At 43.7% G+C, this 15,706-nt stretch overlaps 1 protein-coding gene and 1 pseudogene across 1 annotated transcript in view; both read left to right on the forward strand.

The window, feature by feature from the left end:
- Positions 1 to 1,000: 1,000 nt before the first annotated feature.
- CDC73 (cell division cycle 73) overlaps positions 1,001 to 15,706 on the forward strand; it is a 112,736-nt gene continuing 98,030 nt past the window's right edge. Inside the window, exons 1-6 of the mRNA XM_076339872.1 lie at positions 1,001 to 1,168; positions 10,280 to 10,385; positions 11,384 to 11,453; positions 12,485 to 12,547; positions 12,635 to 12,687; positions 14,483 to 14,571. Of these exons, the coding sequence (XP_076195987.1) occupies positions 1,038 to 1,168; positions 10,280 to 10,385; positions 11,384 to 11,453; positions 12,485 to 12,547; positions 12,635 to 12,687; positions 14,483 to 14,571 (512 nt within the window). The 5' untranslated portion in view covers positions 1,001 to 1,037. The remainder of the gene's footprint in view (positions 1,169 to 10,279; positions 10,386 to 11,383; positions 11,454 to 12,484; positions 12,548 to 12,634; positions 12,688 to 14,482; positions 14,572 to 15,706) is intronic.
- On the forward strand, positions 10,509 to 10,876 carry LOC143160276 (ubiquitin-conjugating enzyme E2 D2 pseudogene; annotated as a pseudogene).

Consider the following 15,706-nt stretch of genomic DNA (forward strand, 5'->3'; position numbering starts at 1 on the left):
TAAATATTTTCCTAATTACTTTTTTGCTATGACCTGTTGACAGCTTATTCTTGTCAGAATTAAATTGCATTTTTGCGATTGATAAAGCAGAGATTTTCCTCTTTTATCCCCCCCCCCTTCATATCCAGGTTCCAGAAGCTTTTCTTTCTAACCTGCCGTGTGAGGTGAATGCACAGCTTTTGAGAGCTTTTATGGTGTTTTCTCGAGGCGTTTCTATTACGGTGCTGTCCCAGGCACCACCGTCCGGGCCGCTGCTGTGAAGAGCCGGGCGGGGAGACCGCGGCACAGGGTTTTGCGGCTAACAAGCTGCCGCCGACACCCTAACGGTTTCAATGTCAAAAGGGTGTGCTGCTTTCCGCGCCCATCAGCCCGACACCGCTGATTGTCCTCTGCTGTGCGCTGATGACACTGACGGCAGCGGCGCCGCCCAACGCCGGCGCTCCGGCTACCGGCCGTGAAAAGCTCCTCAACCGGGGCGCCGTCCCTCCTGCAGGCGCTCCGGCGGTGACGGCGCTTCCGCAGCCGCACACGGCCGCCGGGACGCGGCGTGCCGACGCACAGCGCGGCGGCGCCGGGCCGGGCTGAGGGCGGCGCCGCGACCGTTACGGTCCCGCCGCCCGGCGGAAGCCGCGCGCGGAACGGCCGGTTGGCAGCGGCTCTGGGAGCGCCTCTGCCGGCGGCGTCCGTGACCCCCTCTCCGCCGCCGACGCCCCAGCCTCACCGCCTGAAGTCATGGCCGAACCGCCGTGCGGGCGGCGGGCGCTCGCCCCGGCTTCCCCGACCGGCCGGGGGAGGTGCCTCCGCAGCGGCGGGGGCGGAGCCCCACCCCGCCCAGGCGGGTGCCGTCCTGAGGGCGGGGCCGCGTCGCTCCATGGCAACGGGTTCGGCGTCGCCCCCTGGAGGCCATGGCGCCGCCGCCGCTCAGGCGTTCGTGGCGGGCAGCCCGGGGCCTGGCAACTGGCGGCGGGGTCCTCGCGCGGCTGGCAGAGGGGCCGGGCCGGAGCGGAGCGGCGGCGGCCGGCGGCTCCGGAGCGAAGATGGCGGACGTGCTGAGCGTGCTGCGGCAGTACAACACGCAGAAGAAGGAGATCGTGGTGAAGGGCGACGAGGTGATCTTCGGCGAGTTCTCCTGGCCCAAGAACGTCAAGACCAACTATGTCATCTGGGGGTGAGCGGCGGGGCCGGGGCGGGCGGCGGGCGGCCGCTCGCCCGGAGAAGGGACGGGCGGGGGGCGGAGGGAGAAGTTGCCCCGAAGTTGCAGGGGAGGGCCCGGGGAACGGGGAGGGGGGGACCCGCCGCCCTCCGCCTCCCGCTGCGTTGTAGGGAGCGGGGCGGGCGGCGGCGGGCGGCCTGGCTGCCGTCTCCCGGCAGGGCCCCTCGAGAGCGCACCGGGGCCGTGCGCCTCCTGTCTGCCTGGGCGCGGCGAGGTGCCGCCCGCCCGGCGCGGTGTCTCGGTGGAGGGGGCGTCCGAGCGGCCCTCCCTGCGGCGTGCGGCCGGCACCCTTCGCGGCGGGGTGGGCGATGCCTCCCTCCCCTGCGCTGCCAGCAGCCCGGTCGGGCAGGGAGGTCTCACCGGTCCCTTCGGGAAGGTTCCCAGGACCCCGCCCGGTGAGCGGCCGGCCGGCGCCCCGGCCCTGGGCCAGAAGAGCAGCGGGGCCGGGGCGAGGCCTTTCCTCGGTCTCGGCCTGCCCGTGCTACCCGGGGGGGGCTGGAGGGTCACAGCGGGGCCGGGTCTTGCAGGCTCACGCGGTGAGATGGCAGGAGGCAGCTTCTCCAAGTTTTTCGGGGTTTTGTGTGAAAAACAGGCGTTACATTTTTGCCGTATTAGTTTATCTGGGCTACTTCTTTTATCCTGGAGCTTCGTCCTGCTGTAGGAAAGTCAGTGAGGTCCAAACCGACGCTCCCTCTGTAGTTATCTGCGAGCCCTGTTGAACTATGCAGGCGCTTTGCTCCTCCTCAGCCTGCTCCTAGCTGAGGCCTCTTCCCGGGCTGGCCCTAATGCAGGCTGTTTCCTAGCTGTTCTCATCGTAGTAAACACGTAGAGATAGTGTTTCCGTTGCTTAAATGATTATATTAGGTAAAATGCTTATTTTTAGAAAACCTCTGGAAAATGAGGTTTTGTACCTGTTGAATTTTCTAGTACGGTATGTATTGCTTAGAATGCAAGGGAGTTCTTCATTCTCCTTTTCTCTGAATTTAGCAGCTGCTTGCTTTTAATGTCCTAACTGGAAGGACTTCAATGACCCTCTTTTAAACCCAAGAGACAATAATGCTTATTGTTACGTATCAGATAGCGAATGTTTCAGGTACTGATCAAAGAGAGTACCTTATCCTGCAAAGCTTGATGGAAAAACAGAAGAACCTGCAGATTTCTCAAAACACCCCTTGTAGTTCAGTCTATGACCAGGGATTTTTTTTTTTTTTTTTAGTTTTCATAATTATGATATGAACATAAGTATTGATCCAAAATCCTGACTTCTAGTTTGAGAGAGAAGGGAAGGAAACCTATTTGTTTATGTTAACTTGTAGACAGATTTTTTTTTTAACTGATTTTACTTTACACTCTATTTAAAACTAGAAATGTGCTATTTCATTACCTATTTCAAACTTTCAGAAACTCATTTGGGATTTATGTGCTCTTCCTGGCTGAGTGGGGGATATTGGTAGCTAGACTGAAGAGGAAGAAAAATATTTGCATAAGCAGTTAAGTTTTAAAATTCTTGAAAAGTCTTAGTTCTGTTTTTGCTGAGCAACTGTGTTGACAATTGTGGTGGTTTCCTTGCTACAAGTTGCTTTTTCCAAGCAGTAACAATAACGGTTAACTAGACAGACAAGTTTCATTGCTCGTCTGTAGGGAACAGAGAAACTGATATGCCAGCCGACTCTACTACTGTTCAGGAGAGCTTGAATTAGGCCCAGAAATTGTTAACAAAAGACAAAAAGGCAGCAGCTGGAGAGAAAAACTTTATTATGTACATTAAGGCAGCTTTATCTTCATGGTCAAGAAGGAACTGCAGGTGAACAGAGGATACTCTGAGCAGAACAGCAGCAGTAACCTCATAATAGCTATTTGCGTCCTCATCTCTTGTGCTAGATGTGTTGTAGAATTTGGAGGGTTTTTGTTAGTTTGTTTGTTTGAAGTAAGTTAGTAAATCTTGGTTCAGACCAGTGGCTTCTGAACTTTTGGTAGGATCAGACTGCTATCAGTTCACAACACTTCTTGTGAATCACCATGGAACTATATATGTCTAATCTTTAAATTGAAGATACAGTAAAAATGAGACCAGTTCTGCAAGCCATGCTCAATAGCTTTGGCACCGCAGTTTAGGACCTGTTAATTTATGCAATTGCCAGACTTACGCAGGGACTTATGAGGAACACTTTCAAAAACTTTTAAGATTCAAAACCTTTTATATTCAGGTCACTCGACAGGATCCAAACTATGCTTCCAGTGAGCAGTTGTTAGTGGCTTAGTCTTTCATGAAGCAAATCGTGATTTCTGTTTTAGGGTCCATAGCACGGCTGCTGTAATTGCATCTCTGCTGCCAGTCTGGAGAGTAATGCAAGTCCAAACAGCAGTGGTGGCATTCTGTCCCTGCTAGAATTAGAAGTAGTCCCACTAGACATTTAACACTGTGGCTCCTTGAGCAGCTAAGCTGGCAGAAGTCAGCAGTGCCGCCCTGCACTGCCTTCTCTGTGTGCTAGCACAAGTGTCAGCCAAACAGTGAATTGGTCTGAGGAACTAAGCCAGGTTAAAAGTAACCCGGAGGGGGGTGGGGGAAGGCAGAAATTCATTTTAATCCAGGTTAGTTTCCAGATAATAATTATATGAATACCCCTGCTGGCACATGAAGAAGCCTAGATGGTCTAAGATTAGGTGCTTCGTGTGTTTTGATCTAATGGCTGATCTGTGTCCCCTGAAGAGTGATTACAGAATCTGTTTCAAAACCGAAGGAAGGAATCAATCTAACAGAGATACTTACTTGCTTTGTTTACCCAGCAGAGGGGCTTGTGTGCACAGCTGAGAAGTTTTTAAACAGTGAGCAGCCAGTCTTGGGTATTGTACTTTGTGTGATACCCGACATGCCTAGTCTTGTATTTTTAAAGATTACTGCTTTCTTTTGTGGATGACACACAGGCTTTTAGTATCTCTATAAAAATCCATGCTTTGAAACATGAAAGAGGAAATAAAACGGTTAAAAATGAATAAACTCCTGGTGCCCACAGGTTGAGGGTGAATGGATGAGCTGGAAATAAATTTCTGGTGTTAAAAACAAGCAGGTGAAACTTTCTCTCTTGCACTATGTAAACATTTTCTCCAGTTTTTAAGCTGGAGTTTTATTTTATTAAGAGATACAACTCTTAATAACCATTAAAGCAAAAATATAAGGACTGGACTTTTTGAGGTCTGAATCTTAAGATTTAAATTTTTTTTCTTAAGTAATTGATGCCATTACTAAATATGGAAAATAAGACAATTTCTTTTGCTAATTTGGATGTTTGTAAATTGAGTGAAGTAAGCTGCCTTCAGATCAGCTTGCTTTTAGTTCTCTGTTTATTGAGCAGGTTCTTTCTGTCTGGAAAATCTGAAAGGAACACAAACTGATGCTGAAATGTCAGTTTAGACTTAGATTTTCTCCTTGCTGTCATGGTTTAACCCCAGTCAGCAACCAAGCACCACACAGCCGCTCGCTCACCCCCCTGGTCCTCCCCCAGTGGGTTGGGGGAGAGAATCGGAAGAGCAAAAGTCAGAAAACTCATGGGTTGAGATAAGAACAGTTTAATAATTGAAATAAAATAATAATAAATTGTAATGAGAAGAAAAACAACAAAAGAGGGAGAGAGAGGAACAAAACTCAGGAAACACGAGTGATCACCTGCCAACTGATGCCCAGCAAGTCCCCGAGCAGCGATCACTGCCCCCTGTCCAACTCCCTCCAGCTTTAATACTGAGCATAATGTCATATGGCATGGAATATCCCTTTGGCCAGTTCAGGTCAGCTGTCCTGGCTATGCTCCCTCCCGGACAGCTGACCCGAACTGGCCAAAGGGATATTCCTCACTGGCAGAGTATGGGAAGCTGAAAAGTCCTTGACTTAGTATAAACACTGCTTAGCAACAACTAAAACATCAGTGTGTTATCACATTATTCTCATGCTAAATCCAAAACACAGCACTATGCCAGCTACTAGGAAGAAAATTATCCTAGCTGAAACGAGGACAGTATCCACCCCTTATTCTATACCATCTACATCATGCCCAGGTCCCACTCTTTCCAATACATTCCAATTAATCACCACCACTTTTCCTGTCTTTTAATATATATACACACAGATACCATTCCCTTGGTCTGTGGGCCATCCCTATAAAATGTTCGGCGAGTTCATTTAGTCCATGACTTTGGGCTCCATCTGTCATAACAGTCCTTCAGGGCAGGAGAGATGGTGTGTGGTGTTGGATCGTTGCATGCTGAAGTCCTGCTTCCGTCACTGCTCTGCTTTGCTCAGTTTCATCAAAGTTCATTCTTCATTAATCTAGGTGATTCTTATTGTAATACCATTGATATGGCATATAGCTATAGTAGTAATGACATACAGTATTATGTAGCAATTAACATCATACCATTCAAATCATTAGCTATTCTCACCCAAAATCAAATCCCCTTGAGGTGTACACATCGGACTTCCCCATCCTCCCACATTATCCACCAAGTGCACCCAGGTCCCTGAGCAAAAGCAATCCCATGGATGGGTTTGCCTCTGCCCGAGGCAGGAATAACCCAGACTGTCTTCCCCAGCATATTTTTTATGTGCACTACAGGGACTTTATTCCCATCTACAGTACGTAAAAGTTTTGACTGGGCAGGGCCAGCTCGATTGGCAGATCCCCTAGTGTTGACTAACCAGGTGGCCTTTGCTAAATGTGTGTCCCAATGTTTGAATGTCCTGCCACCCATTGCTCTCAGTGTAGTCTTTAACGGTCCATTGTATCGTTTGATTTTCCCAGAGGCTGGTGCATGATAGGGGATGTGATACACCCACTCAATGCCGTGCTCTTTGGCCCAGGTGTCTATGAGGTTGTTTCAGAAAGGAGTCCTGTTGTCTGATTCAGTTCTTTCTGGGGTGCCATGTCGCTGTAAGACCTGTTTTTCAAGGCCCAGGATAGTGTTCTCGGTGGTGGCATGGGGCACGGGATATGTTTCCAGCCATCCGGTGGTTGCTTCCACCATGGTGAGCACATGGCACTTGCCTTGGTGGGTTTGTGGGAGTGTGATATAATCGATCTGCCAGGCCTCCCCATATTTATATTTCAGCCATCGTCCTCCATATCAGAGAGGCTTTAACCGCTTGGCTTGCTTGATTGCAGCGCATGTTTCACATTCATGGACAACCTGTGCAATAGCATCCATGGTCAAGTCCACCCCTCGATCACGAGCCCATCTGTATGTTGCATCTCTTCCTTGATGACCTGAGGTGTCATGGGCCCACTGAGCTATAAGTAATTCACCCTTATGTTGTCAGTCCAGATCTACCTGAGCCACTTCAATCTTAGCAGCCTGATCCACCTGCTGGTTGTTTTGATGTTCTTCAGTGGCCCGACTCTTGGGTACGTGAGCATCTAGGTGATGGACTTTTACATCCAGGTTCTCTACCCAGGCAGCAATTCTTGCCACAATGCGGCAGCCCAGATGGGTTTGCCTCTGTGCTGCCAGTTGCTCTGCTTCCATTGCTGCAACCACCCCCACAGGGCATTTGCCACCATCCATGAGTCAGTGTAGAGACAGAGCACTGGCTGCTTTTCTCGGTCAGCAATGTCTAAAGCCAGCTGGATGGCCTTTACTTCTGCAAATTGGCTCGATTCGCCTTCTCCTTCAGCAGTTTCTGTGACTTGTCACATGGGACTCCATAAAGCAGCCTTCCAGCTCCGATGCTTTCCTACAAGACGACAGGACCCATCAGTGGACAGGGCATATTGCTTCTCATTTTCTGGCAGTTTATTATACAGCGGGGCCTCTTCAGCACGCGTCACCTCCTCCTCTGACGATATTCTGAAATCTTTACCTTCTGGCCAGTCCATGATCACTTCCAGGATTCCTGGGCATCTGGGGTTTCCTATTCAAGCCTGTTGTGTGATCAGTGCCACCCACTTACTCCACGTAGCATCAGTTGCCTGATGTGTACAGGGGACCCTCCCTTTGAACATCCAGCCTAGCACCGGCAGTCGGGGTGCCAGGAGGAGCTGTGCTTTAGTACCAACCATTTCCGAAGCAGCTCGAACCCCTTCATATGCTGCCAATATCTCTTTTTCAGCTGGAGTATAGCAGGCCTCGGATCCTCTGTATCCCCAACTCTAAAACCCTAGGGGTCAACCTCGAGTCTCCCCTGGTGCTTTCTGCCAGAGGCTCCAGGTAAGACCATTCTCCCCAGCTGTGGTGTAGAGCACATTTTTTACATCTTGTCCTGCCTGGACTGGCCCAAGGGCTACTGCGTGCACTATCTCCTGTTTAATTTGTTCAAAGGCTTCTCGTTGCTCAGGGCCCCATTTGAAATCGTTCTTCCAGGTCACTTGATAGAGAGGGCTTACGATCAGACTGTAATTTGGAATATGCATTCTCCAAAAACCCACAATGCCTAAGAAAGCTTGTGTTTCCTTTTTGCTCGTTGGTGGAGACACGGCTGTTATTTTGTTGATCACATCCATCAATTGTCCCTTTCCTCCACCTGGCTGGAGGCAAGGCCTCTCTAGTCCTGGTCATAGTATTCTTTACTCGCTTCTGGTAAATACAAATCAGAAGTCCCTTCATTAAGATCAGAAGTAGGATCAGCTCTTCTACTCTGGGGAACTGCCCACTGGAAACTGGAGCAGCAATTATCCTGGAAGAACCGTCTTTTGTGATTGTTTTTCCTTGCAACTCACATACCTGTGCCTCTAGGGTCGAGGTAGGTTTTCCACCCCACTTCCTCATGTCCTCTCCAGGGCCACACAGGTAAAACCATAGGGTGCTCCGTGGCGTGTACCCTCTATATCTTCTCTCTTGAGTAGAAGAACACTGACTCCTGATAGCTGAGATACTGGTCCATACAGGTGGGGAGTAGGACCTGTCCTCTTTGAGGATACAAGTGCAACTCCTTGTCCATCTGACACTTTCCCTTTAATGTGCAATATCTTGTCCTCCTAATAAAACATCCTCTTACAACCATAATGGGCATGAGGATTTCTTGTGTCTGTGGTTTAAGTGATGAAGTACCAGCTGTGCCCTGCTCAGCTTTGGCAATGCATGTTGCTTTGTAATACTGTATTTTCAAATTAATAGGTAACTGTTCAGTACTTGTTTTCTAAATTATGCCATTTATTGCTAAATAGTGTAAATAAAAACTTGAATAGATGACCAGTTGGACTTTTTATATAATGTTCAGTGGATATTACATACTTCAAAGAAATAATGAGTTATTCTAAAGTGAGATAATCTAAAATGTTTGTTTTAAAATGAAGTGACAACTGTATCATGTGACACAGACTTCACTTCAGGGCCAAATCTATGTGGAGGAAGCTTTTGTTTCTACCAGTGCTCTGAATATGTTTAGATACCACCTTATCAAAGATAGCAGTGAAACAGTTCTGTTGGCTGTAATTGTGAAGCCAACTTTTGGCTTCTTAGCAGTTGAAAGATACTGTCTCTTCCCTTTCCTCTTCAGCAACAAAACGTACATGCACACCTCCAACCCATGCAGACTAAGTTTTTGGAAGGAAGAAACAGTGATAGAAAGATCCTTTATTCTACCGTTTTCCAGGTGTTTTGAATCACTTTTCTCTGTATAAATAAAGATATATTGGTTTTCTCAGGCATCATTATGAAAGTAATGTTTTCAACCTTACTGCTAGTAATGAGTTCTGAACAAGTTACTGGCCACTTTCCATCTAGATAATTTCAGAAAAATAATTGCAAGAAAAGGAGTAGTGGCTTTATATCCACAGTATGGAGAAAACAAACTTATACTTCTGTTGCATTTAGTAGATGATTGTGTACTCCTTCTGGTTTAAGAAAGCTATAGTTGAGTATTTTTTATTTCCTCTCCCTTCCCCCAGTGAAGTTGGCGCTTCAGTGAGTGTTTTGATGCTGATGGTGAGCCATGAGTAAAGCCTCTATACTTGGAGGGAAAACTCCTTCTTATGGTTTTAATGAAAGTATTTCTTCCTGAAATCTCTGGTTTGATCAAAATTCTGTGCCCGTCTTAAATTTTACAGTTTTGGCCTGGTTTTCTGGTGGGTCATCCTCCTCGGGCTTTGAGGTGAGCTGAGTGGTTTGGCTGGTTGGTGACGGGGGCTGGGCAGTGTGGAGGAGCCCTGTCCTGCTTGGAGCTGGGGACTGGCAGGTCCCAGGTCTGGGCAGTGGAATCGCTGGTCCCGCTGAGGGCTGTGAAACTGACGGAAAAGTCCATTTCTCAGAGCAGTTGAAGTATTTAGGGAGCAGGTTTTGTTTTGAAACTGGGACAGGCATTGCTTCCCCTACAAAATCTTCTAGTAACAGTATAAAGGGGTGAACATGCATGTGAGGAGGGAATTATGTTCGATGCACATAGAGCCAAGATGAAACTACGGTTTTTGTTTGGCTTTGTTTTGGGGGATTGTTTTTTTCAAATTGTTACACAGAACAGATTCCTTTTTAGACTTAAAAGGCATCCCTTTCAAACAAGCTGTTTTGAAGCTGAGATTAAACTTGGTGCTTCAGTATGGGAGTTCATTGTGATTTTGTGGCCCGTCTTGGTTTTGCTAGTTTTGTGTGCAATTAATTTCTAGTGACTCCTTACTTTGACCTTTCAGCACCATTTTGAATCTTTTGCTCTCTAGATTTCACAGAATTTGTGTATCCCGAATTCTTCACTGTGCTTTCTCTAGTGGTGAAAATTCTGTCCCAAATAAGGTAGACGATTCCTTTGATAATCAGAATAAATGTGTTTGAGGTGTGGGAGAATGTGTTCTTACGGTTTCCCAAGTCTTGCTTCTTGTATATTTTACAACTGATCCAGCTCTTATTTTGGATTATTTTGGACAGTTTTTATAATTTGTTCAGTAAAGAGGCTGCAAGAACATATACCCCTCACTTGTATTTGTTAACACGATTGATAGTTCATTAGTTTGGCAACTGCCTGATAACAATATTACCACTTGCTTTTTGAAATGTCATCTGGAAAGAAAAGAGAACTTTGCTAAAAAAGTGTGTGCATGAGACAGAGATGGAGAGGTTAACTGTTAAAATCTTTGTTTCATGATTTTACAGGACAGGGAAGGAGGGCCAACCCAGAGAATACTACACTTTGGATTCTATCTTGTTCCTGCTCAATAATGTGCACCTTTCACATCCTGTTTATGTCCGCCGTGCTGCAGTAAGTAGACCATATAAAATTTTATTTTGTCTCATTTGTGATAAGTAATATGTGCATCGTTATTTTCAGGGAACAATAGTAGCATTTAAGTGTATGAATTTGGCTGGGGAAAGGGAAAAAGATATGCAACAAAGTGTGTGTGTGTTTAAAAAAGAACACCTCTAAGTAGGGGTCAAATGACAGTCCCTGTCAAGGTGGAGTATTTTTCTAGACAATTCACTTCCGAACAGATTATCCCTTCAAACCACCAGGTTGCATTTACAACGAGTCTGTCACCCGAATTTTAACAGTAATGGCAGCATTTCTTCTGATATTCTACGGTCACAGTTGTCTCCAGCACTAACTATTTCAAAAGTACTTTTGTCCATCTGTTCTCTGTTGTGCCATCCCAATCTAGATAATCCTTTAGTGCGTGAGATTGCAAGGATCTGCAAAACAGAGAAAAGTACAGCAGAATAGCTTTGGAGTGGACTCAGAAGTATGCAATCTAATAAAAGAAATTATTGGATAAGCTCTACAAATAAAGATAGGGGAACTCTGAAAGAGAAGGTACTTTTGATTTCGATTTGATTGCTTTCTATGAGCCCATGCTTCATCTTCCCCTGTGCCACATGGTTACCTGATACAGCAGTGCTGTCTGTTGTACCTGCGTGGAACAACAAAATTGAAATACTCTATTTCTGTGTACCAATATTGACTCCTGGCAGAGAAGTGTGTGTGTTAAAAACTAGTTCTTAATCTTACTTGCAAGTTTGAAGGAGGAAAAAGGCTATCCTCCCTTTCAGTTTTATAGCAGACAACGTGTTTAATTTTGTGTAGTTGAACATCCTCTAGGAAGTAATTGTATTTTTAAGCTTGATAGTTATGCTTTCTTGGGAGGCAGGACACGTGTTCCTGTCTTTGTATGAATGAGTAGTTTTCAAGAAAAGTGAAAAATCTTCAGCAAGAGACTTTCCGAGGGAATAACAGTTTAATGTCAAGTCCTGCTGTATTTTCAGACTGAAAACATTCCTGTGGTAAGAAGACCTGATAGGAAAGACTTGCTTGCATACCTAAATGGGGAAACATGTGAGTGATGCTTTCTTTTAACTTAGACACATAGTGCACTTTACTGCTTGGTATTTATGGGACAAGTGAGGGGTAGGAGGGGAAAGATGGTTAACGATGTTCGGTTTGCAGCTTAACTGAATGTGTTCAAACTTCTCAAACAAAGTTAGGATTTCTTTTATTTTTTAATTTTGTTCTGAACTTAATTATTTTTATGGTGCTTAGATAGGAGCTGCATTCCTACATGCCTGTTTAGGAGTGAGCTACTTTTTTGTTATTATTAACATCCTTTGAGTAATAGTTATGTGTTAGAATGCCTAGCGTTTATATTTTTTCCTTCTCTAGATTGTGGGAAACTTTCAGTAGTGCATTGATCTTGATACAGTAAGTGTGTGGGATAAAATCTTCAGTATAGTAAATATCGAATATATCAAATCACTGCTTTGTCAGTCTGACAGATTTGCCTGGTATTCCATCGTCTTAAAATTTTTGTTAGCAATAGTCAGAGAAAAGAGGTTTTATTGATGAGAGAAAGATAAATATGGCTTACTTTTTGTGAGTTGCTCTGTTTTGTAGGTGGTCTTAGAATTTTAAGTATACTGGAATATGAGATTATTTCTGTAATATGAGCAGTAAACCATTTTTAATATATATTTTAAAGGGAACAGCAGGTTGTCTTTATTCCGAAAACTAGACAAACTAGTAGATCTTGATTCCAGGTTGTAAAGCACTTATCTTTGTGCCTCTGTTTTCTTTTATGTGGTATATACAGAACATAAAATCACTGACTAATTTATGTTGGAAGGGACCACAGGAGGTAATCTGGTTCAACCCCCTTTTCAAAGAAAGGCCAAATGACCCTGAGCAACCTGATCTAACTTCATATTCAGTCAGATTCTGAATATCTCCAGTTCCAGTGTTTGACCACCTTGCTACCTAATATCTAGTTAGAATTTCCGTTGTTGTAATTTATCTGTTGTCCTTCTTCCTTTTATACTTAAATACTTTTGCAAATCTTTTGCACTTAAATGAAATGTTGTGTTTGATTACAGCAACCTCCTCAAGTATAGACAGAAGTGCTCCACTTGAAATTGGTCTTCAACGGTCCACTCAAGGTACAGTTTAACTAAAAAATAACTCAGGTTTTATTTTATGAAAGTCTACTACAATCTTGCATTTTTAATGTCCTCTTTCTCTTGTAGTTAAAAGAGCAGCAGATGAAATATTAGCAGAAGCAAAGAAACCAAGAATAGAGGTAATGACAGTAACTGTCATCAATACAAATTGGGAGTGGTGGTAAATTACAGTATTTATCTGTTTCTGTAGCAATTCAGTTGGGCTACCTATCCTCTGGGTGCACACAGTACTTCTGTTAGTGTGAGCATGAACTGGAAGGAGTTAGAATTTAAGCCTCTGATTTAAACTTGGAATTTTAGTTGCTAGATGTATGTTGTAGTATGAAAGGGGAAAGCTTGACCACATATCTCTAAGTACCTGTTGCATTATAACCTGTCTGCTAAGAGCTATGGGATTGGAATAAAAGTGCTGTTTAATGATTGATTACGGTTATTTGCCATCCATGAGTTGGCATTATAACTTAAATGCCAGTTTTATCTCTATCAATGGGTACTTACTTGTTTACCTGCTATTTTAGCCTATTTATAGCAGTATATGAAACTGTCCCTGTGATTACTGTTTTCTGAAGCTGTGTCTTAGGTAATTAATTTAACAGTGTATTTTCACAAGTACCTCTTAACTAGACACATTGCTTCTATTCATTACATACATTGTATTACATAACTCTGCCTGGTTTTAAAAATTGACTTACTGGTTTTCTTGATTTTTATTTTTTTCTTAAACTATGTTCATCCAGTTGTCTCCTCTGTGAGTTATTATAAATCTGGCTGTATATATTTTCAGAGTACTGAGGCTTTCAATTTCTTCTTAGAAGAAGTTATCAAAATACACAAAATCCTGTATTCCAGAACTGGATTTGAACATTGGTTGTGCTTAGCTATAACTGCATAAGAATCATAAAAACTTTATGCGTTCTTAATGGCACATGAGCAGATGATTGCTGTGAGATGACCTATTGGTGATCTGTAGATTTTTGTTCTACATTACCTTATGTGGTTGTGATGCCAGTATGTTTTGAAACTGTAGATCTTCACCGTCATGATTTGGAGAATCAAGAATTCTGCATATGAGCCTAATGAGCTTATGGCCATCTTCTGTTTGTTTGTTTTGTTGCTGTTCCGGCAGCTCAGAGTCTGTAAAGTCTGTTTTAAGTTATTCAGGGATTGTCTCGGTGTAGAGATTTCATGTCTCTCTTGATACGTGGGCACAACTGGTTTTGCTGTGCTTCAGCCTTTCCAAACAGCCTTTTAGCAATAGGACAGGCTTGATGCTGATTTAAGTTTTGTGGGGAAAAAAGACAGATTGAACACAAGTGGTACCAGCATTAAGAAGCTGAAAAGTTGGCATAAAATTACATCTCTACTGCTTTCTCAAATTACACATCTGTCTCGAACCTCGCTTGAGTAACTAGAGGCTTCCTTACTCTTGACTTGTTTTTATATTTACTAGGAATGCAATTTATACAAGTTCTGTGTCAAGATATAACAGTTCTGAGCAGTTCTTATCAGTGACATTTTTAAAGAAAAGTATCTTGGCAAATTTGAGTGTCCGATGAATTTACCTTAAATATGTATGTGTGTATATGTATTGTCCTATCCAAATGTGTGCATTGTTTGCCAGCTTTAAGTTCTCTGATTTTTCTATTGTTCTGAATTGTTGTCTGAGCAAGGCTCTTTACAAGGGAATAGTAGTTTACTTTTCATTATTCTAATTATATATTGTGGTTCCTGAGGAAATTTCCAATAGCTGTACAGTTAACACTAATGCACAGTTCAAAAATACTTAGAAGTAAAGATTGTCCTTGCAAATGTAAAACAAAAAAAAAATCTGAATAGCTTTAATTCTAGTTGTATTTATTAAAGAAAATGCACAAAAATTTAAACATTACAATTAAACATTACTATTACTGCTAGGATGAAGAGTGTGTGCGCCTTGACAAGGAGCGGTTGGCAGCTCGGTTGGAAGGACATAAAGAAGGTATCGTGCAAACGGAGCAGATCAGGTAGGAATACTTCTTTTTCTTATGGATAATGCTTAATTAAAGGACTGATAAAAATTCTTGTGCTATTCAAGACACCTAGTTTTACTTCTGTCCAACAGCTCTCAGTGGAAGTCTCCCTCCCTTAGGTACTACCATCAGTAATGCTTGAGGAGACAGAACTTCATGCCTGATCAGACTCCTGTTCTTGAGTGGAAGTTCAGATGTCATGGCATGAGATTTGGTTTGTCTGGAGAATTGAGCAGACGGTTGTCTCTTCCTCTCGCCAAGTCTGCCATTTCTGCTTTCTTCTGCCATGGTGTTTATCTAGGCAGTCAAATACAATGAGCAGAACTGCAAGGGGAAGCTGATTATCTGTCTGTATTTCAAAGAAAAATATCCTGTATTGAGGAATGTCTTGCATGCAAAAGGAGGAAAACATTGTGAGAACAGATCAAAGGGTAACACAACCTCTGTTTGACTCCCTACAAAGGTGAGCTTCTTGCCTCTGAAGAGGCAGTAGACTGCCAGAGGATAATGCACTGTCATTGCCATAAGTAGTAATCAGTATTCAAGTGCTTAAAAACTTGCCCATCACCTTTTCTTTTCTGTTGTATCCATCCAGAATTTACAGAGAATGACAGATGGTTTTGAGTGTTACACCGTAACTTCCCAAAGCCAGGCAGAAATGAAATTATTGCAAGACCTTGTTGATGCTGAGATCTTGGGCTTAGTAGGATACCAGACTCTAGTAGTTCAGTTTCAAATACCTGAGTTCAGAAGTCTTAAAATAAAGGTAGCTGCTTAATTTCTTTAGTGTGTCAGGTCTCATAATGTAAAGTGGGAGTTATGCTTCCTACAGTTAAGGTGTATGAGTATGTATGAATTAACATACTGCTTTGTCTGCATTGGGTTTTGCAAATAAGTAGTTTTACTTGCTAGACCAACTGCATTCTTGAGAAATTTATTTCTTGAGCATAAACAATACTGTGAATGCTTGTCTGCCCTTTACTGGGATTAAATTTATCAGTTAGCCTTGCAACAATTAATATAGCCAAGTGAGGCATTTATAGAATCCATAATTACACCTAACCACATGAATAATACATCTTTTGAATATCTTCTTTCTCTTGCTCTCATATCAGTATACTTAAAAGAA

The sequence above is a fragment of the Aptenodytes patagonicus genome, chromosome 5 (assembly GCF_965638725.1).
Source record: "Aptenodytes patagonicus chromosome 5, bAptPat1.pri.cur, whole genome shotgun sequence".
Taxonomy (NCBI): domain Eukaryota; kingdom Metazoa; phylum Chordata; class Aves; order Sphenisciformes; family Spheniscidae; genus Aptenodytes; species Aptenodytes patagonicus.